Below are 19465 nucleotides of genomic sequence, written 5' to 3'. Positions count from 1 at the left end.
CTTTTCCTCCAAGCCTATTTCTCTACAAATCTTTTAGTAAAGCTTGTAACTCCTAAGGAAGATAAAATCACTCTGAGCTATCCTCACACTCCTCTGTGTTCACACAAAGTAGTACAGTCACTCAAGTGACAAATGATAACATATTTCTGCAACAAAAAAAAATCCAAACCAACCGTGAAACAAACCCCAAACCTGGGTAAATCTGCTCCTGCTAGACAGAAAAGCTCAACATTCACACAGTAAAGGAAGTTGTTTCAAGGTGGCTTCAGAGAATTCATTAACTCTGCAAACCCAAAGGAGAAAAAAAAAAAAACCCACCAAAAAACCAAGCACAGTTACAAAAATAACCAGGCCTGTCACTGGAGGAGGAAGTCAAAAGCAGGTGCTAAAGTAGAAGCTCCTGCTCTTGTTTTCTGTTGGGAATGAGACAAAAAAAAAGATGTTTCTGTCTGTCCCACTTCCTGTTTGCTCCCTTTACAAAGTATCTTTACTTGGTTTCTGTGCTTTTGACTCTAAGATCATACATCCTCAACAAGAATTCCAAAATCTTTCTTCTGCTAGCAACTCAGTATAAACCATGTTACACTGGTAAAAGTTTCTCATGTTCAGTACTGTAGTACAGTGGAATATTAAATTTGCATATAAACTTACTGCTCCTGCAATGACTCTAAATCTGCAGATGACCTCCTACATTCATCCAGGACTATTAGAATTGGAAGAGAACACAGCAATACTGATTTTGTATCAATAAAACATCTCATTTAAATTGCCCCTAAGAAAACATGCTGGAATTGCATCAGGGGCAACTTGTTTCCATGCAAAATACCTGCCTGCATTTCTATTTTGGTTGGACTGCAAGTCAATCCTGCACAATTTACAAGAGAAGGAAAGAAAAGAAATGCAGCAGAACAAACAAGGCACAAGGAGCACAAAAACAAATGCAAACAAAGTATGATCATAAATATAGCTGGCAGCAGACATTCAGGCTGTACTAGGGCATCCCAAAGTATGGAAAAGAGTTCAGCTGGGGATCATCAGCAACAGCAGAGGCAGTCTAAGTAGCTACTTGCTTCTGCTGAGACTGAAGAGGCAAGCAAAGAGCACAAAGTAGTGCTATTGCAGTCAGTGGTGGTGCTGGAACTGAAGGAGGTTTCAGCCATGACCTAAGGACAGAATGCACAGATGAACCCCTTAGCACTCTCACCTTCCCTCAAAGATAAGCACTGAGAACAAACCATGGTTTTACATGACCAAACCAACACTGCAGAACACAACAGGACTCTCAGAAGTATTTCCAGTGCCTCCATTGTGTTTTGGGTGAGATTTATGTTTTCCCAATAGCTAAGACACGCTTGTCCCAAAAATTAAATGCAGGCAACCTAGCTGAGCAAAAAAGGGAGCAGCTAACCAAGATAAAACTGCTGTGCTACACACACTGCTGGTTGGGGTTTGTGTGTGGGTTTGGGGATTTTTTGGTTACAGGAGACAAGAAGAGGTGGAATTTAAACCTCAGAGGCATATTTTATTTTTATAAGCAAACAAAACAATAAGCCTGAAAACTGTTCATAAATGATGGAGAAACACAGTGGAGTTTAAAAAACACAAAACACACAGAACCTGGGATTGACAGTAAGTATTCAGGAAGGTTGGTTCAAGCAGGTATGATGAGCACAGGAAAGAGTATTTTGGAGTGTGCAGCCCTGTGACCATGGCACGATTCTCCACAAGTCATCTCATATGCTGAAAATTAAAGCAAACTAAAGCCCTCCACCTTTGTAATTCCCAGTGAGGTGAAGTACCATGCCCTGCCATGACATGTCTGCAGGGACAACGACAGGATGCTTCTGCTGAACAGGAAAGGACAGTGCTTGCAACAGACCCACATCAAAACTCAAAGAACCATTTCACAACCCATAACACCATCACCTTTCAAAAGCCTTTAAAAACACCAACATTTTCAAGTTTCAGCAACACTCTTAAATGCATACAACCAGAGAGAAAGGCACTCACATAGGGTGGGTGGGGAAAAAACCCCTCCAATTCCAAAATTCTTCATTAAACATAAGAAGGGCAGTTGTTCCTGACATCCCCTCATAACATTTCTGCTCTGTCTCTCAACATGGGGTGTTTTGCTCTTTCTGCTGGGTGATGTTCCCTTTGGTTTAATGCACATTGTACTGGCACCCAGTTTTCAGATGATATCTCTAAAGTGATCTCCACCATCCCTGCCGGTTCATCTCCTCTCACTGGGAACTCCTGGGCTAACAGAAGCCTATTGCCAATCACATAGCAGTGAAGTATTTGGGAGCAAGAAGCAGCTCATAAATCACAGAGTGATTCTACCCTCAGGATAAGAGCTGATCACCCTCCTTAGTGGGAGTCACTGAAAACAATGGCAGAAGTTTACTGTTTTGCTGAAGGACTGATCTTCAGGAACTGAAAAGCAAGAAGAAATCAGAAGGTTCTCCAGTCCTTAAGTTCCATCCAGACATCATATGACTCACCATAAACTTCATGAAACATTGGGAAAAAAATCACTCATCCCCCAATTCTCTTGGGAATCTCACCCAGCTGTACAAAAATACAAAATATTCTCCACACAGCACTCTATCACAAATGCCCCACAGCACACTAGTGTGGTGGGAGTCCCTCCAGGACTGGAGCTGGTAAGTTGTGAACTTCCTCAGCTGTCTCTGATTTTTCACCACCATTACACTCAGTTCTCTGACCACACAAGGTAAAGCCCAAAAAACAACTGTCCTGAATACAAGGACAGGACAACTGTCCTGAATACAAGGATTTTCTTGCAAGCCACTAATGTAGGCCCAGGGCTTCTGATACCTGGGCCCACACTCAGCATGGTGGAGAAATTCAACATATCCATTTTTCTTCTCTCTGCAGACACTGACAGTAAATAAGAGATTACCTACAAAGACTAGATTATATAAAACATTCAAATTAGGTGAATTCAGATATGCTTGTATTTTAGATAAGCTTATCTAGATTTCAGTCATGAGATAAAAGTGTGTGCCCACTCCCAACCAAAACCTCCAACACTTGTAATAGCTGAACAAATATGTCCAACTATGAAATGACCCGTAAATGCTTTCTCAAGGACTAATTCTTCCAGAACACCTACACAATGTTTGTTTTCAGAATGAACTAACTTCAGTTGCTGTTTAAGCATTAATTCCCCTGGATCAGTTAACTGTTAAACCCCTAATAACCACATAACTAAAAAAAACAGTGTGTGCTGTTTTGTGAATGCAATCTCTTCTATGCATTCCTGAGTACAAAAAAGATTAAAACCAAACTGTAACAATTTTGGCTGACAACATTACATAAAAACCCCACTATTTACTGCAGCAGTTCACTCCTAGCCTTTGCTCAGACCTTTCAGGAGCAGTGTGCTGCTGTTCTGGAATAACCAACACCAAACCAAGCTATGCACTCCCTGCTCCCCACTCCTACTCCAAAAAATCAATCAAGGGAATTTGTCTGGTGCTCAAAATTAGCTTGCAATCTCTGTGAAGATCTGCAGCCAGGTCATTTTTCTGGATTCTACCAGGTTGCTACCTTCGTTGGTGTTTAATGGGAATTTTTACCAGGCAGACACTTTCCTCTGAAGCACCACATAGCTTCCCAAAACATGGCTTATAGTTCTCCTATCATCTACAGACATCAGCAAGTGCTTATTAAAATTATAATTTCTGGCATGCATGCCTGGTCCCACCATCTCTGACACACTGAGGCCATTCAATATTTTCAGAATTGCATCCAATACTGTATGTTGATACCAAAGCATAACACACATCTTATCTTCCCAAACAAAAAACCTGTAGCCAGCTGAAAACTTCTGCTATGCCATCAGACCTGAAGACTTTATGCAGTAACACCTGAAATTATCAACTATAGCTGTGATTTTTCTCTTGAAGAGAAAATTTATGAGGGAAAAAATTACGTAGCAAGAAATTAAGTAGCAATGGAATCGAATTTTTACATCTTCCACAGAATGAGAAGGGACAGTGGGGAGAAAAAGAAAATCAATATTCAGAAAAAAAAGGCTGCAGGAGAAAACTGAAAATATTACAAGAGAAAGTCTCTGTGCCTAAATAGCCTAGAAAGGGAGAGTTTTCAGAAGAATTTCACTGGTGCACTATAAATGCTCCCTATGTGATAGGGAAATCACATCTTCCAAACTGATCAGATGCCACAGACAGTATTTGCCTGCTACAGGGTTCCTGCAAAGGACCACACTACTGCTGCTGTTTTGCATTAGACACTGAACTGTTATACTTGCAGTGAACTGTTAACTCAATTTGGGGACAGAATAGATTAAAAACTCAGCTTCTCAAAGGATCTCTTAGAGTCCTGAATCTTTCCAATGGCTGGCTTCACAAGCTGGTAGGTGCTCTTCACCTCCAGCTCTGTTTACGTAATTCTTTAGAGCTGAGTTAATTATAAAAGGCCAAGGGGGTTAGTGAAGGTGGAGTCAGCCAGAATATTAACTGCCCAGAAAGAAAAACCTGCAAAAGGTAAACAACCAGCAGCACTTCCTCTTAATAAAAGAAGAAAAAACCCAACATGCTGTAATTTGAGTTTCTGCCAATGGCTTTTGTTAAAAATATTTTAATATTCATTTTGTCTGCTCCAGCACACCAACATGTGTACATCAGTTCAACATGAAGCAGAGAAGCAGGTAGTGCTAAAATGCAGAGAAAGAAACTTCAAGAACAGCACGGCTGCCTTGAAATGAGCTTCTTTTCTTGCTTTTGAAATGGCACAACATCAATAGATTAACAACAAAACACCAGGAACACAGGCCTAGAAATTCTCTCTAAGTATTACACAACTGCCCTTCACAAAGAAACCAAGTAATGCTACATCTGTAGCCCATGCTCAACATAAAATAAGGCAGAACTTACAAAATACACTCCTTTCAAGATCTGTGCAAATGGAACATTATGACAGCACATACACAGCATATCAATGCTGTCCAGCCACTGAAGTTTACTCCAAAATTTGTATGTATATTCTTACAAGGAAAAGATGGGTATGGGATTCATTAAGCTCCAATTCCATCTTATAAATCAGTGTATATATATATGTGAATGTATGTTTGAACAGTTTGCAATTTGGGTGTTTTGCAGGAGCCTGGCATTGAATTTCACTGAGTTTTTCTGCTGCTCAATCTACCCCATGGGCTTGGAAGAAAGGGAGTTTATATTACATATATTCAAACACAGACCTTCAGGTTTATTTGTTTTTCCAACAGCAGAATCAGCAACTAAAAGTTTGCTAACTGAAAACTGAATTTATTTAAATTCCCCAACAGAAAACTTCTTTAAACTCACAAGAGCTAGGCAAAGTGTGTGGATGCAAAAAAAAAATAATTTACAGCTGTTTCAGTAAAAAAGGAGCACAGGTCAATATATTTAAATCCAACATCTAACATCACATTCCTAACCCATATTTAGCAGGATGAATGAAACCCTGTTACAGGAGAGCATTCCTATTTTGGGAAGTCTTTATGCACACTTTTTACTTCATGTGAAAAGGAAAGCACTTAAATTATTTCCTGTATCAGGGGCCCATGTATGCTGATTTTCAAAGGCACTGGGTGTATCCCTTTGAAGTAGATTCTCACTAAATCAGTGTTAGCTATAAACCAAAATAACACTGCCCTTGCTTTACAAGAAGTTATAAGGACAGTTCATTGTTGTTTATAAGCAAGTATTTTAATTAAAACAAACACATTTCTCAGCTTAGTGAAAGAAAAAAGCTAGCCATAAAACACTGATTAATCAGCACTTGACATCAAGCACCAAATTCCTCTTGTCTCCAATTTAATTAAGCATACAAGGTTATATATGCACACACATGTGCCTGCTTATTAGACTTGCTATTCTACTACACTATCTTGACTGTGTCTTAAAAAGTTATTAAGAAGAGTAATGCCAAGTTTTTATTTAATATGAATTCAACACCCATCTAACTGAAAATATTTGAGATTCCCAGCTCCAAGTTTCCCTTGCAGGTTAAAACCTGTCAAACCTTCTACCTTTCACTAAAACCTTCCAGTCTGCCTTCAGCAGCTGCAAAAAAATATTAATGTAATTACAGGTTAGAAATCAGGATCCCCACTCACAGGAGCATTGCTCTGGTTTTGTGAGAGCAAAGTCCTGCTCAACAGCAAGTTTTTATTGCTGCACTGAGATCTCTAAGGCAAAACAGTAAATGCATGTGGGACCCTGAAGAAGTTATTAATTCATCTTATGGAAACCTAGCCAAGCGAGGTTAAATATATTCTGAGATAATACATGAATCCTGAGAGTTAAAACAGAAGGTAATGTAAAGCTATCTTTTCTTTCGTTCTCTTCCCACATCCTAGTGATGGGAGCCAAGAATTGAGAAAATGGAATTCTTGAAAAAGCAACACATAAAACATTCTTAAATCAGTATATTATTTACACCAGTGAATTTATACTTATTCAAAAGTCCTCATATTAATCTTCTATGCAAATAACACATTTCCTGGACTTATAAATTAAAAAGGTGTTAAAACCAGGAAACAAGTGGAGGTTTGTGCCTAAGAGCAGCATTTTGCCCTGGCAGACTCTCTTCCTCCCCTTCCCAAACTCATAATTCAGTTTTCATATCAGGCATGAAGTGAAATTACAGCTCAGTGTGGAAAATTAGGACCTGACCTTGCAAAAACAAACAGCCTCCCTTTATAAAGTGGCTCCAAGACTTGCAATAAACCCTGTCCCTTAAGCAGTGCCATGTATAGCCAGGCCTGCAGAACTGCATTGATGTTGCTCAGTTAGCCACAAAAAAAAAAATGCTAGGAAGAATGGAAAATGATCTAGAACAAACAGATTAGATCTGGAGATACTAGTCATAATGTTTTCTTCCTTCCTGTATTTTCTCTGCTTAATGCTCCCCTCCCCATCACATGTTTGTACTAAAAGCAGATTTCCCATCTTCTCTTTCCAACTAGCAATCCAAGGGGGAAAAAATAAAGGAGAAAAAAAAAAGAGAAAGATTTACTATCTCTTCACATTCATTATAAAAGTTTCCAGGCACAACAAATCCTGTGGGCATGGAAAAATGTAACAGTGCCTCTTCATCAGGCTTGAGGTTGCTGGAGGATAATCAGTAAAACATGTCTTTCAAAATCAGAGGGAAAGGCATGAAAACATTTCAGAGGGAAAATCCCACCAAATGATTCAAAAGGATTGTATTTGGATAGGAAAAGGAGAACTGGGAAAACAAGGCACAGGATTTGTCATGAGTACAAAGAGCTACTTATTTTGCAGAAAAAATCTACTGCAAGCAGGTTTTCTGTCTAAATGATTAGATGCATGTACTACTCTTTGATGGAGTGAGCAGCTGTTTCTTCAAAGAACCACAGTGATGTAGCTTTTGATTCTGGAAGATCACACATGTAGTGTACATAGAAGAAAAACTCTGCACTCTGCACCTTCACAAGTTTCCCAAATGACTGAGCATCAGAGTTCTTTGTGGTACATTGTATTTCCTACCACACCAGGAATAGACACAAAATACATCAATAGGAATGAGGAGTTGGCCTAGCAGGATACACACTGCTACCAGAGTAGAGCTGTGTTGTTGAAAAACTTTTGAGCTCACATCATCATCCAATTCACCTTGTTTGAAATCTATGACCATTTCTATGCATAATCTTTCATCTTCACGAACCGCAAAGATCAACAAGTTTGAAGTAAATTCATCTGGTGAAATGTTGTCTATGCTGCAAATCAAGTGTTAGTTATGAAAACCTAAAGGAATTACTCATGGTCAGCTTTGTGCTGTCTTACTTGGGCAACTCTGTTGCTCTGGTTTCTAACACCTACCAGTGAGCCAGAGAGCAGCACCTAAAAGCTGCCTTTGAGAAACTACAGAGAAGGACTACCACATCCCCTGAGAGAATTTCCTAGGCCCAAAGGATGGAATGTCCTAAAATACACCAAAAATTACTGCTGGAAATGTGGTGCTATGAAAACTGACAGGTTAAAGACATTCATGAGCTGACAGTAGCAGCAAAATGACAAAGGTCCTGAAGACAGCCAATCGTTTTTTCATATTTCTTTTTAGTAGACTCTCAAAAGAATAAAATATGTTTTGATTAAACTCTTGAAATGAGTGAGCCTTTCCAATTACTCTAGGAACTAGAGAAGTTTGTTAAGTACTGTGAATTGCCTTCGCCAGCAGACCAAGGATCTCTCTTGTCTTGAGGACAGAACCTGTGTAATGCAGGAACAATGGTTTAAATATCTTACAACAGCTATTTGCAAATGAACAACAAAGGTATTGAAATAGATGGATAGAGACAATCTTACTTGAGCCACAAAGCATTGAGATACAGCTCAGAAGAGCTTATGTCAATACTCATTGGGAAAAACTCTCTTCAGGATAATGAGAATGAACAGGTTCAAAAGGCTAAAAATAACTCCCGGTTTGTTATGTAGCATGAGGAACTGGAGCTGGAATCAACTTCTCCCTCCTGATGGGAAACAGACTGTTCTTAGGTAGACATGGTAACTGCAGGTTCCTCCCTGCCTTGCACACTGGATTGATACCTCCTCCCCCCACGAAAAGAATGAGAAACACCACAGTCACAACAGTGATCAGTCACCAGCATGATTATACCCTCAAGTTAAATGCAATCAGTACACTGAGATATGGGCAGAACCAAAACATTCTTTCCATTCATCACTACATTGTTTGAACCTTATAGTAACTACAGTTAAACGTTATGAAGATTATCACAGAGGAATGCAGAGTAAAAGCCCTCACTATGAAAAATAAAAATTTCCATACAGGTGAGGAAATGAGTATTGTCTCACCTACATGATCCCATTGCTTCTGGAAAGCACTTAGAGCCAATTCCCAATGACAGAAAGGCAACTGAAAGCATATAAATCTGCTCAGTAGAAATTAAAATGGGTATTAACTTTGTTTCTTTTGTCCAGATGAAAGGTAATCCAGAAGGCCTTAAAGTGGCAAGGAAACAGCGACTCTGACAAGCTGAACTGGTGAATAACTGATTTACCTTTGTTACCTCCAAAAAAAAGGGCAGCATTTTAGCCACAAAGCCAAATCTTAGGGCTGGAGAAAAGAAGAAAAATATTGTGAGCTGAAGATAATGATAATTTCAAATAAGAGACAGCCTGTCCTCACTGCATGTTAATTCAAGCATTTCCTCAGCCTAGGCACACAGACAAGTCTTTGCTGAAATCAGGCAGTACTTTTAACTCTGAGCTTGCTGGCCCAGCAGCTCACCCCAAACACCAGTGACTCCTTCCCTGCCAATGTAGCGAGGCTGCTGTGCTCAACAACTGCTCAGCAGTAGGAACACAAAGAAAGGCAGAGAATAAACAACCCAAAATAAAGGGCCACACTGAGTCAGACTAGAGATCATCTTACCCAGTTCTCCTGCCTCCCAGCAATAGCTGAGATAACAACGTTACACCACAGCAGGCACGGAGGGAGCAGAGCTGCTCCAGCAATATGAACGTTCCCTCAGCTCCCAGCAAGAGCAGCTTGGGGATTTCCTGAGCCAAAGGTGATGGGTTTGCACTTAATAATCCTCTGTGGATTTTTTCATCAGTGCTACAAAGTAAACTGAGTAAGCCTTAAGTGGAAAGATAACTGCCAAAAGCCAGAAGAAGGAGTAAAGGTAAAGGACTGGCAGGGGCAGTTAGAAACTCAAGTGTCCCTGGCAAGAAGAAAAAAGAAAACCATCACACAAAACTTTGGTCCAAGTTTTACATTAGCCACTACTGTTCAAGAATCAAGAACTTCTCAAGAGTTTTCTTTTTCGGTTCATGTAATCACGAGATAAGAATCCTAGAACAAAGATATTACTTAGAAGTTCAAGTATATCAGTTAGGAGAATGTGGATTCTCCTATGCTGGGGAGAGCCCAAATGATGTTTTTCATTAAAATATTTCAAAAGAATAATTATTTTGCAAACTCAAATATTAAAGGTGTTCCTAACTTAGTTGGCAAGTCATTATGCTTTGGCTAGACTTCAGCACAGTATTTACCATTCTGACAACATGTAAAAGAAAATGAAAACATTTTCTCTGTTTTTCAGACCTACAGAACTTAACAGAACACAGCAGAGATTTGATACAGCCTTGCTGGACTGAAACCATAAATATGTAACAGGCAAAGCTCTTCCAGTTTCAGAAGCTAACTTGATTTCTTCTGAGCATAATGCTTTCCAGGAAGCAGAATGAGAAGTAAGTTTTTTAAAGTATTTTTTAATTTATTTTTTCTAGACACTCTCTGACAGCAGAGGGTATAAGGAAAGACCAATAAACACAAACCCTGTCCTGACTATCTATTAGAGCCCATGAGAAACGTGGGTATCATGGAGTTCCCACCAAGTTGCTGCATTTGTGTGCAACTCTCTTCTGTGTAGAAGTCCTGACTATTGTATCCCAACAAACCTTAAGACATGCTCATCTCTCCAGCTTTGGGAAGAGGAAAGCAGCTGTCTTTTCACTGCTTTCTAAAATTTCTTGACTGAACAGATTGTGATAACAGTGTAGCAAGGTAGAGGTAAAAAAAAAAAAAGAAAAAAGGTTATACCATCATCAGAGAGCAATTTTACTATCTTCTCTTGCCCACCACTGATTTGTAATTTGTATTGACAGGATTCCTGCCAACTTTAGACACAACTAGCTAATGATATGAATTTTCCTCTGGTTCATCCTGAAAAAGATACCAGCAATAATAAAAACTCCATTGCTAGCTACGTTCATAGTTGCAGAGTGACTTCAGGAAGTAAATTAGTGTTTTTAAAATTACAAGCTAAAGATCCAAACTTTTTCAATATACCAATCACCAAATACTGGATGGCTTCATACCCGCATCACATGATAATTTTTAATATTTACTCATTATCACAACATGGTGGATTTCAAGATCCTACTATTGACTAATTCTTAATAACTCCAGAGTAAAATTAAAATTATTTTCATTCTGGCCCCAAGTATTTCCAGCAATCACTATTTGATTTACAGCATCATTCAAGTATTAGCAGTATTGATGGAATGCAAATAGAGAGTGCAGTACTGTAGTTCTCTGCAATCCAGTAAAGCAACTGCTCCTTAAATGCATTAAGAAGTTGTTACTTTCTGCCAAACCCAGCTCACACTGTCAGTCTTGCTGATTTCAGTAAGACTATCTATTGAGTGAGGTTACTCACACAAGATGGAATCTGTAGGTCTAGACCCTTCCATCCTGATTTACAAGTAAGAAGCACATGAGTCTAAGCAGGAATTTTAACACTTACGCTTCCACAGTCTGTTCCTCACCATCTTCATCTGAGCTGCTACACGTTGCATCAGAGTCCAGGTCCTTCTCCACACGAGACAGCAGCCCTCCAGTAGAAAGTGCAAAGCCACGGATTTCACCTGGTGCGACGCTAACTCCGTTCTGTACATCCACACCCAAACTACTCTCCGAAGGAGTTGTGTTGTTTTCCGGCCAACCTTCAGTGCATCTGAGGGAGCTATTGCTTAAAAATCTAGCTGGCTCATGGAAAACCTTCATTCTCTGAAGCTGATGTTTCACGAAGCACTTCAGCTGTTGATCACAGTGTTTGATAACGTGCTTTGCCAGGAGCATTTGTAAACGCTTCTGAGTTCTTTTGGCGCGACTGATTTCCATTTGTTGCTTAGTGACACACTGGAGTAAGCGAGCGTACACCTCCTCCTGGGTGCAGCTCAAAATCCCTTCTGAAGGCCCGTGAAGAATTTGGTGTAATAAATCCCCTTTTATTGTTTCAGTGCAGACTTCCAAAGGCCTACCCAAAACCCCATTCTTCTTGTACCATTTACCATTTAAAAGTTGCATTTCTTCTGCGTTACTGGATTCAGTTACACTTGAACCTGAAAGTCTCTGCATTCCTGCCAAGTTTGGAGATGTGGTCTCTGAAAATGCTGCCCCTTTGACCTGTTGCTCAGGTTCTGAGTGACTAATATGACCAAATGATGTGTCAGCCCCATTATGTAATGACTTTCTCATCTTGGAGCAGCCAGGCTCTCCTGCTTTTGTTTGCTTACCAGTTTTGTTGTTAAACGCAGAATTTGTACTCATTAACAAGACAGACTGATAGCACTTGGAGGATGGTGGGGAACCAAAATGCTGCACACTGAAGATATCATTCCTGAGGTTGGGCTCAGCAGTGGGGAACCCCAGGACTGAGCAAGTAATCCGTGCGATGGAGTCCTCTTTTATCTTCTCTTCCACTGCTCTGGAATTTTCCATGCACAAAGCTGTATCAGACTCCATAGCTCTAGAGGACAAAGAAGGTGACAAGTGGATACCATGACCTTTTGTTGTTGCCTCTCTGAGAGCTGGTGTCATTATAGCTACGGTAGGTAGTTTACAGCAAACCTGAAAATAACATGGGCCATGTAAATTTTCTCATTTTCATGACACAGTACAAATACAACAACTCTGTTAGACATTTCATTCTCTCAACGTCATTCAAAAATTCCATAAAAAGGGATGTTATCTAAAGAACACAGACCCTGTTGCCTCCCAAGTCAAACAAGAACACCCTTTCTGTTTTTTCTTTATTTCATTCAGAGGCTGTTCTGTGTGCAATGAAAGACTTTACATCTCAGGGGAATAAGTGTTCATACCTCATTTCATTTTTGATTCTATCAGTCTGAGAAATAAGACCCAAAAAGTTCAGGTCTGTCATCTAACCTTGCCCAAACTGAAAAACATGACCTTGAGCAATGTGACTGGCACTGTTGTGAGAAACGTATTTACTGCAAATCTATATAAAGAAAGCATTTGATGAACTAGTATACATTCTTATAAATACACATTAGAAACCAATCAACAAGGCTAATGCTTTCAAAATAGAAACCTCTATGTTCTGAAGTTTCCTACCAAAAAAGAATTCTTTCCTGTGTCTTTGGATACCATTCTATTCATCAGGCACTGTGTAATACATACAGATTATTTTTCATAGCAAATTGAGAAATGACAGTTCTCCTTGACAAATCCTTTTGCTTGTAGCTTGCCAATTAACAAAGGGCTCCCAGACTTTGGGATCACAAGACCAATGTCAACCTTCACCCCTTCTTGTCAGCAGCTATGCTGCCAAGTCATACTGTATCTATTCCACGCAGGAATCCCTTGCACAGTACTTACAACTTTGTTAAGGAGATGCTTAAATAAACCCAATGAATGATTTAACTGAACATGGCCTGCAGAAGCCTGAAAGGTAAGTTCCTGTCAGCTCTTCATTAAGAATCTAGAGACAAAACCAGAAACCATATGAGAGCAGTAGCAAAAGTGGGTGCAGCACAGCAATGCCACAGTAAATTCTGTTGAACTGTGCACTAGTTGAGCAGCACTCCCACTGCCCTCGTTTTCATGTCTCCAGTTTCCTTGATCTCCCCAGCAACTGCCTAGCTCAGCAACTTTCAATGCACAGATCCCATAAGGGGTCAATGATTCTGAGACTACCACATATGGATCTTAAGAAAAGATCTGTCTGAAGCCTTAGCTTGTTTATAACTACAGGTTTTTTTTACACTGAAGGTGCAAACATTAAAGTGAGATGTGGAAACCTAGGGAGCTGAGAAATACCAGTTTGGACACTTGCTCCTTAACCCTCAAAACATGAAGCAGAACACAGAGAGCCACATGCTCCAGCACTGCCTTACCACTCTCTGTATGCTTTATTCACCTTTCACTGCTCCATGGGTACCTCATCCACAAGGTTTTCATCTCTGCACATCACTCTCCTAGCATCACTGGCACCAGGTTTGGGGGTCTTACTGCTAATCATAAATGATACCATTAAAATCCCCAGATTTTAACCCTTATAAATAAGTCAATAACTTCAGCCTTAAGAAGAGCTCAGCACACAGTCCTCCCAGTGGACAGCTGTTCAGGAAGAGCCTCTTTCTAGGATCAGACAGGGAAATGCACAGCTGAGAGCTGGAGCCCCAATCCTAAAGCTCTGGTGACTCAGTAATGCTCTCAGCACCTGGCTGACTCGTGTCTTTCCTCCTGTAAAAGCTATCAGGCCTGCAAATCTGAAAATCCAAAGGAGTGTGAATTCAGACACCAATGCCTCCCTGGCCCTAACATAATGGCAAATAACTACAGTAAGTCAGAGCAACTGTGCATGGCTAAAACATAAGGGGAGAGAACTGAACAGTTCCTCTGTGAGGTTAATGTGAGCTCAGGAATCCCTGTGTTTGACTCTCCCTGAGAATTCCAAGAAGCTCTCCAAGAAGAGCACCATCAGCCAGGGATCTACATGCACCTAGGAATGTATTTATTGCTGTCCCAACTTTATCATCCACCTCCCTTAGTCTGAGTGGTTTGGTTTAGCAGGCACAGGTGGCTACTCCTGAAACCCAGGAAACATCCACACAAAGTTCAGGCAAAAAAGTACTTTGGAGATGTGGATCACATACCTGTATGAAGATGGAGGTTATTCAAAGAACTGGCAGCACAAAACTTTATAGTGCTGAGTTTTAACTCCATCACATTCCCTCAAACACCACATACCCTTTTGGTACAGTTTCAAATTTCCAAAATTGCAATGATATCATTACCACTTTTTTTGTTTTCATCTGGAGGACTTTTTAACTCTTCTAGGGGAAAGAGGGGAAGAATCAAAGCACCCTCATATGGAACACAAACACTGAACTAAAGAGCATTGACAAATCACTCATTTGGAGTGCCTGACCAAATATGCTTAAACTACAAAGCAGCTGAAAAATAAATAAAATGCTTTTTAAGAGGGAAATCACAATTAACACCCCCTTACCCAGCAACTTGGAAATTTCATACAATGTTTCTGCCCTGAAGACAGTGTGAGACACTCAGGTGTGCTCATCTCACTACAGTGACATCAAAAAGAACTTCAAGAGGCTGGTACTGCCACAGTGTCCAGCCCTTGGCATTTCTCCAAGAAGTTCACACACACACACACACACACACAAACACAAAAAAATGTCATAGGTACGGGAGCCAAACAAAGTATCTGCTGCAAAAAAATTATAAACAAGTTTTAGTACAAGTACTTAACTTGACAAAAGTTATACAATTTAAACTTTAATACATTTTATTTAACTTTGGCAGAAAGCTGCAAAAATTATTTCATTCCACCCATATTGGAAGTAAATTTCCAAAGCAAAACCTACTATCTTGGAGGGGGGAAAAATAAAGGCAAAGAGGAGGAAAGACAAGTACTGCAAAGTGGAATACTAGAAAATTATTTTCATTCTGAGAAACGTTTTTCTGCCATAAGTAAACCATTTCACAGATTTTTTTTTTGCATTGTGTATTACTTGAGGTTTCAAAACCATACGAGCTGAAATTCTGCTAAACAGCTTTTCATCTACCAAAACACTCCACTTGAAAGACTAAAGAGTATTGTAAAAAGAAAAACTGACATTAAATAAATACTGGGGAAGGGAAGAAACAAGTACCAGACAAACACAGTAAAGCAACTGATGTTTAAAGTGACTTTATGCTTATCCTCCCCTAATGCCTTAATTACCCAGGAGGATCTAGCTGGGAATTGCAGTTTACCACAGCAGGACCTGCACCCTGCTCCCCTCCACCACTGCAGCTACAGGTTCCTAACCCCCAGTGGCTCCTGCTCCTCTTCCTCTCCCTCTGCTGATTTCTTTGTCCTCCCTTGACACTTCTCCCTTATACCCTTTCCCTACCAGGCTTACCTCAACAGAATTTGTCTAAATCCTGAAACGAGTGTCTTCATGTTGTGATTAGCAGCACCCTATTAAAAGAAACACAACAAAACCCAGCCACAACTCAGCACACAGGGTGGCACTCCCTCCCTTCCCAGCTTTTGTTTACAGTCCTTTCACTTTTTGACTCTTCTCCCCCTTGCATAACACTATCACTTTGGTTACACAACGCTGCAGACAGTGTTCTGGGGGATTTTTGCTTGGGGGAAGGATTGCTTGGTCTTTTAGTGGATTTTTTTTGTTTGTGAGCTTTTCGTTTCCAATGACAATAAAACTCCACTCGCAGGAGGCTTTTTAAAGCTCCTCTGTAGCAGCCTTCTCTCCTTGTAAATTGAGTCATTTTTCCTCATCATAAACACCTTAAATTTTCTCCTTAATAATGAAATTCCTTGAGACCAGAAGGAAATTTTTATGATTATTTTTGTTGTGAAACTCAGAAGCCTACAAACAACATTTTAAATTAATATGAGCGTTTCCAGCTTACTCACAGATTAACAGTGTTTCAGATAAGCCAACTTCCACTGTTTATTCCTTGCATAGATGGCATTTCAAAAGCAAAGCAAAGTCCCTGACAGCAGCCAGCTCTGGTGAAACACCCAAAATGAATCTCAGTAAGAATGCTCAAAAATACTGTATTTCAACATGTTTTAAGGCCTCTTAGAGACAACCTGCAGAAGAGAGGGCAGCTACAAAAGCGAATTGCAACCCAACTGCCAAAACCCGGTTTCCTACAGCTTTGTGCTGTTTGTCCTGTAATCCCCAGCCAGCTCCTCCCGGGCAGCCTTGCTGATAATCACTGGCCAAAAATAAAGTGCTCTGGCAGGCAGGCACTGCTGCAGCACTGCCTCAGCAGAGTGCAGCACACAGGACCTGAGCCTGGCCAGCCTCTGCAAGCCTTGCCTGGTGCCAGGCATCCCTCAGCCTTTAACTACCCCTCCCAATTTTTGGAAAACCTTCAGGATGGTAGTGGTTTCTAAGAATAGCAAGAAGAGCTCGATAGCACAGTGTGCATTTTCTCATGGAATAGTCTGCAGCAACGACCCTATAAAAGATATTGGTCCCACTGGGCATGTCCTGGTTAGGAGTATGAAAGGAAAAGGAAAGAAGCCCATGTTTAATAACACACCTGGGACCAGCCTTTAAGAGTGAAAAAAAAAAAATCATTTCAGTAGGCAGCTTTTGTTTTCTCTTCAAAAGCCGACCAGTCACTCATGATGTGTATTTAAGCATTTTAGTATTTTGTTCTATTAATAGACTGGGAAAAAACTCATAAAGCCAAACAGGATCAGTGGGGAGTCTCCACGTTCAGCAGTGCTCACTGTGTAGGCACAACTATCCAGACAAAACACTCTAGTGATTTGTACACCCCAGAAGATATAAGCACAAAATCCTCCTACTTGGAAAAAAAAAAAAAAAAACAAACAAAAAAACCCCACCAAAAATACAGCACACCACCCACCCCCCCCAAAAGGATCTCTCTTTGAACACTAAGAGATCTCCATTTAAGGCAGACCACCCAAAGTTTTAATCATAAAAAACATCCAAAAGGAGGCACTTCAAGTGGAACTCATCAGTACTAACTTATGGTAAAATCCATGGCTCATTAAAACATGTGAACAGGTTTGTTTTCCTCCTTGTTCAGATCTGCTTCTGAACAGAGAATCCATATAACTTCCAGGTTTACTACTACAGCATCAACTAATTCTTCTTCAGTCTATAACACCATATTTGCAAAGCAACACCTGAAGTAATTTTTAATATATGTTAAATGCTTTTTGTAGTACAACAGGTGCCTCTGTAAGAAAGTTGTACACATGTCTCTAACAAATATCTGCCATGTCTTCTGGTACATTTCATCGTAAATCTCGTATCCACATTTCAGTGATACTTTTGAATTTCAGCCTTTGAAGAGAGTGCTATAAAACCTGGTCTTAAATGAGACCCACTCAGCTCTTAAGACACTAATTAAGATGACTGGAATTTAAGCTTCTCAGAACATTCCCCAGGATTTCAAACCATGGACCAATACAGCAGGAGAGTCCTAAGGCACACAGACTGCTTTCTGGGTAATTTTTACTATTTCCTTTTTATTAAACTAGCACAAAAAAAGGAGTATTTAACTTTTGATAAAAGGCATACTTTAATAATTTGGATTTTTTTTAATTGGCTCACATTGCAAATTGGAAATTGAAAATTCCCATTAGAGAGGGGTAGGTTCGGAATACCTCAGTCAGTGCTACATTTTTGTAGGGGGGAGATGCTTCATTTTGCAAAAAGTGGATGGAAAAAATAGCTCAGCACAGAGGAGCTCTCAAAGCAGGCTGCAGGACGTGGATCTGAGTTGCTTTGCTAACTACTCCATCCAAAGCGTGCAGCTCTGTAAGCGGTGCCAGCCCGGGGTACCCCTGAGGCACAGCACCAAGTGGGTACATGGAGATTCCCAGTGGGTGCCAGTCTGGGATCCCCGGGGCACAGCACTAGGGGGGCACACACAGTTTCCAGTCTGGGATCCCCGTGAGGCACAGCACTAGGGGGGCACACACAGATTCCAGTCTGGGATCCCCAGGGCACAGCACTAGGGTGGCACAGCACTAGGTGGGCACACACAGATTCCAGGCTGGGATCCCCAGGGCACAGCACTAGGTGGGCACACACAGATTCCAGTCCGGAGTTCCTCTGGGGCACAGCACTAGGTGGGCACACACAGATTCCAGTCTGGGATCCCCGGGGCACAGCACTAGGTGGGCACACACAGATTCCAGTCTGGGATCCCCGGGGCACAGCACTAGGTGGGCACACACAGATTCCAGTCTGGGATCCCCCCGAGGCACAGCACTAGGTGGGCACACACAGATTCCAGTCTGGGATCCCCGTGAGGCACAGCACTAGGTGGGCACACACAGATTCCAGGCTGGGATCCCCGGGACACAGCACTAGGTGGGCACACACAGATTCCAGTCTGGGATCCCCGGGGCACAGCACTAGGGGGGCACACACAGATTCCAGGCTGGGATCCCCGGGGCACAGCACTAGGGGGGCACACACAGATTCCAGTCCGGAGTTCCTCTGGGGCACAGCACTAGGTGGGCACACAGAGATTCCAGTCTGGGATCCCCCGAGGCACAGCACCAGGTGGGTACACGCAGATTCCAGTGCGGGGTCCCTCCGGGGCACAGCACTAGGTGGGCACATACAGATTCCCAGCGGGAAGTTTCCATCCGCTGTGTAAATCCCGGCTGGGACACGCGGGGCGGGCGCGGAGCGGCCCCGCCCCTGCACGGGCTCCGCCCCCGCCTCACGGCCGCCGGCCCCGCCCCGCCGCGCGCACGGACCGTTACCCCCGCCCCGCCCCCACCCCGCGCATGCGCACACGCCACTCCCGCCGCGGGAACCAACCGCCGCCCGGCCCCTCCGTGCCCCCGCCGCCTCACGGCGCCCCACCGCGCCGCGCCCCGCGCTTGCCTCCGCGTCCGGCGGGTTCTCCGCAGCGGCACGGGCGCCGGCGCCGCCTCAACCCCGCACTGCACGGCGCCCGCCACGGCTCACACTGCCGCTCTTGAAGAGTCCGCGCCCAGCTAAAGCGCAGCGCGGCGGGGCGGGGCCTCCCCCGCTCCTCAGGGGGAGGAGCGCGGCCAATCCGGGGCGCCGGGGGGCGTGGCTCGGGCTGGGGGCGTGGC

At 42.0% G+C, this 19465-nt stretch overlaps 1 protein-coding gene across 5 annotated transcripts in view; it reads right to left on the bottom strand.

Annotated features, from left to right (window-relative positions):
• The window catches only part of KANSL1L (KAT8 regulatory NSL complex subunit 1 like), a 62669-nt gene extending 43327 nt beyond the window's left edge, over window positions 1–19342 (bottom strand). For 3 of the 5 annotated variants that reach the window (XR_004980572.2, XM_036387286.2, XM_036387288.2), the window contains exons 1-2: window positions 19251–19342; window positions 11330–12435 (exon numbers count right to left, since the gene is read on the bottom strand). Coding sequence is in view for 4 of the 5 variants with exons in the window: in XM_036387286.2 (XP_036243179.1) it covers window positions 11330–12405 (1076 nt within the window). In the remaining variant the exon portion in view is untranslated. Of the gene's footprint in view, window positions 1–11329; window positions 12436–15758; window positions 15820–19250 lie in introns of those variants that run through there. The other 2 variants (XM_036387287.2, XM_036387289.2) reach the window with 2 other exon arrangements.
• Window positions 19343–19465: the final 123 nt, after the last annotated feature.

The sequence above is a fragment of the Molothrus ater genome, chromosome 7 (assembly GCF_012460135.2).
Source record: "Molothrus ater isolate BHLD 08-10-18 breed brown headed cowbird chromosome 7, BPBGC_Mater_1.1, whole genome shotgun sequence".
Classification (NCBI taxonomy): domain Eukaryota; kingdom Metazoa; phylum Chordata; class Aves; order Passeriformes; family Icteridae; genus Molothrus; species Molothrus ater.
Note: the sequence above shows the minus strand (reverse complement) of the source record. Positions and strands in the feature narration are given on the sequence as shown.